The sequence below is a fragment of the Arachis stenosperma genome, chromosome 6 (assembly GCF_014773155.1).
Source record: "Arachis stenosperma cultivar V10309 chromosome 6, arast.V10309.gnm1.PFL2, whole genome shotgun sequence".
Classification (NCBI taxonomy): domain Eukaryota; kingdom Viridiplantae; phylum Streptophyta; class Magnoliopsida; order Fabales; family Fabaceae; genus Arachis; species Arachis stenosperma.
The window spans coordinates 9521108-9524623 of record NC_080382.1 but is presented as its reverse complement, the minus strand read 5'-3'; the positions used below and the strand labels follow the sequence as shown (position 1 = coordinate 9524623).

At 31.5% G+C, this 3516-nt stretch overlaps 1 protein-coding gene across 1 annotated transcript; it reads right to left on the bottom strand.

The window, feature by feature from the left end:
* Positions 1–631: 631 nt before the first annotated feature.
* LOC130933619 (agamous-like MADS-box protein AGL62) lies at positions 632–1483 on the bottom strand. Its single transcript, XM_057863242.1, has one exon. The coding sequence runs from the start codon at positions 1481–1483 to the stop codon at positions 632–634; it is 852 nt and encodes a 283-aa protein (XP_057719225.1).
* Positions 1484–3516: the final 2033 nt, after the last annotated feature.

Genomic DNA, 3516 nt, shown 5'->3' with positions numbered 1-3516 from the left:
TCCATTTTTTTTGACATCAAGCTCTGAAATCGTTTTTGAAGAAGAAGAAGCAGCAGAAGATGAGGAGGAGAAAGAGAAAGAGTTCTGAAATATGCATAAGGTGCACTTGAACGAATTTTGGGTGTATTTCTTAAATCCTTTGGGTGTATTTCTGTAATCCTTGGGTGTATTTCTATAATCGTTTGGGTGAATTCCTGTAACCGTTTGGGTGTATTTCTGTAATCCTTTGAGTATATTTCTATAATTCCATTATCTTCAAATTTGGCAAGAAAATTGTTTTTATGGAGGAAGAAGAAGAGTCGTTCATAATGCATGGTGAGTAGCGCACTTTGAAAACAGGAAGTTGTTGAATAACGTGCGTTTTATTTACTCTTGAATGTGGAAGTGTGTAATGCATTAATTAAGTGTAATGTGTGTGTTTTATTGGATTTGTAAGACTTGTAAGCCAAAAAGACTTGTATGTGTAGCAGACCTCTTAAAAAATTACCACAAACAAATAAAAATCTTGTAATGAATCAAGTTATTACAGACTCACAAAACCAGAAGGAAATTGAAGGTAATAAAGTACTATATAGTTAACAGGTTCAGCAATGTGACTAAGAGCTGACATTAATAATGGCCAAAACCAATGTTAAGAAAAAAAGGAACAACCACTACTCCCGTTACCATTAACATCAACCATAATAGCATTGTTCCCAGAATCCCATCTTCCTAATAAAGGATTAAGATTGTTACTACTACTACTAGCAATTATTCCATTATTATTGATGACGTTATTACGGGTCCAATTCCAATATGCTTGCTGTTGTGGTTGATAAACAGCGCTGAATCCACCGTGATTATTATTCAAGACTGAATTAAAATTGGAAAACCTAGTTTGCATTGGAGCCATGATTAAAGAAGAAGGAGCAGCAACTGGTGACGGCATCATCATTTGTTGGAACATGTTGATCTTATTGTCAGTGGCTGCAATCAGGTTCGTCTTCAACTGTTCCAACGATTTTTTGAACTTGACGAGCTCCTCCAAATCCATATCATCAATTGGATTCTCCCACCACTGCGAAAACCCTAAGCAACCGCCATTGTTGTCGCTGTTTCTTTCCTTCTTGGTCTCGTCGAGTCGCTTCTTCTCTTCTTTGAGGGCTTCTTGAGCAGACTCGTACTGCGCCCTTTGAGCTTCCACATTCTCCTTTTGCTTCTTCTTCAAGAATCGCACGTCGTTCCTTTGCGGAGGCGAGGAATCTCCTCCATAGAGGAAACGCCAGATCACGGCATCCGGCGAGGGATAACCACACGCGTAAAGCTTTCCGTTTTGCGACGAGATGATTAAGGCGGTTTCCGCCTGGCAGAGGATGGAGAGCTCCGTGACCTTGTTGAAAAGCCCTAACTTTCTCTTGGAGAAGGTAACGTGGCGCTTGTTGCTTTGTTCAACTCTCTTGATCTCAATCTTCCTTCTACGTGTTGTGGCTTGGGAAGAAACCATTGTAGATTAGGGAAGGGGAGAAAGAAAAAGAAAGAAAGAAAGAATTGATGAGTGAGAGTGAGAGGGACAGTGAGGGTGAGAGAGACGTCTATATATAGTTTTGGAGTGGCATGATCAGTATTTGTTTATTTAATTTGATGGTAATAAAATATTTGATTAACCAACCAAATTGGATTTGATGGAAATATGATCCCATGAAAATTTAGAAAATCTTTTTTTTTTCTAGGATTTTATTTTATTCTTTTTTATTTTTATTTTTATTTTATCTGTCTTTGATCCACTAAGAATTGGTTTGGACTGGTTTTTTGAATTATTTTTTTAAATAAAATATTTTTATTTAATTTTAAATTTATTTAAATACATCTTTTTAAAAAATTAGTTTTATTGAAAAATAATTTTTTTATTGTAATAATACCTTGCTTAAAAAAAAGCAACATAAACAAAAGATATTCTTAATATTTAAATTTTTTTTATAAAAATTAATTTAAATATAACATAGATTTTATCTATTAAAAAAAGATTTTAAAAAAAATAAAAAATCAAGTTTTTTTTAAAGACTATCCAAAATGACTCTAAATATTTTATAATATCAATATAATAAAAAAATTGGAGATTGTCTTTCTTTTTAAAAATTTTTTTGATCTATCTATGTTTATATTTTTAAGACTGTTTGAATTCCTTCTGTATTTTACAATTGTATCAAAAATTTTAATTATTCCATTCGTCTTAAAATAATTATAGTTTTTACTTTTTTTAAATATAACAATATATTTAAATGTAAAACAATTTTTTAGAGCTATCTATGATTTTTGGTATGAATCTATGATCAATTTCGAGGATGTGAAGTTGATTGGAAGGAGTAATTATAAATTACTAATTATACTAAATTAGAGAGCAATAATTGAAGGAAAGTAGTCGTAAGAGTACGGATTTAAATGGGCTGGATCGGATTATTTGATGGAAGTTCGTAATTTGATTCGATTTAGGTTCGATTTGATTTAACTCGTTTTATTATGTAGATTAAATTTGAGTCTTTTAAAACGCTTATTAATTATAGGATTTAAAAAAGTTCACGAAATTTGTTGGACCAATTCATCAAAATACTTTTCTTAAGAATAAATTATTCTAAATTTAGCCTCTTAACTATTCTAAATTTCTTTTTTAGTAATTCTAAATTTTTTATTCTTCTCTTATTAAGAGGTGGTGTTTTTCGCGACAGTATGGAAGGAGGATAGAAAAATCCAAAGATCAGGTGATAATGATTTGATAAATCACCAAGTGACTTAAGACATAGACTTAATTTGATAAGAAAATCAAAAGCACATCCCACTAGATCATTATAATATAAAATCTTATGCAGCAGAATACTTAACTAAGATTGAACAAAAGGTCATCTAGCATTGTCTGTTCAAAAAGCAACAATGAGATTACTGGAAGCATTTACTCTGAGGACATAAAACGTGTTCATTAACACAATTTGACTTTTGGGATATTGAAAGGCTCCGAGTTATTTCACTGAATTATTTAGGAACCGCATATGCCTCTCTGGTGTGTGCTCTTGAAAAAAGCTCTCTCAACATAAGTATGTCTATTTACTTTTTAACTCAAGAAATTTCAATGTTACACTAATCAAATCTTAATTTGCTAGTGAATAGTATTTTGCACGTGAGGAGTTTACTGCCAACAATAATACAAACATAAACCGCCAGAGGAATATGATAAGTAACTTAATAAATTATTACGAGAAGGAAAAGTATAGGAACCAACGAGAAATACTATTCATCTATTAGGACAAAATACCTAAATAAACTAAAGAGCCACTAATATTATTCAATAGTCTTAAAATGAAAAACATTACGTAGATGTTCTAATGTATATATCTACGTAAATCGAATTGATTTAATTCGAAGTACACATTCTGGTATTAAATCGAATCAAATTGATTCGAATCACAATTGAACAATCCATATAGTAAATCGAATCAACTTAATTTGATTTAGTACGCATGCGCATACCTCCTATTTGAATTCAAA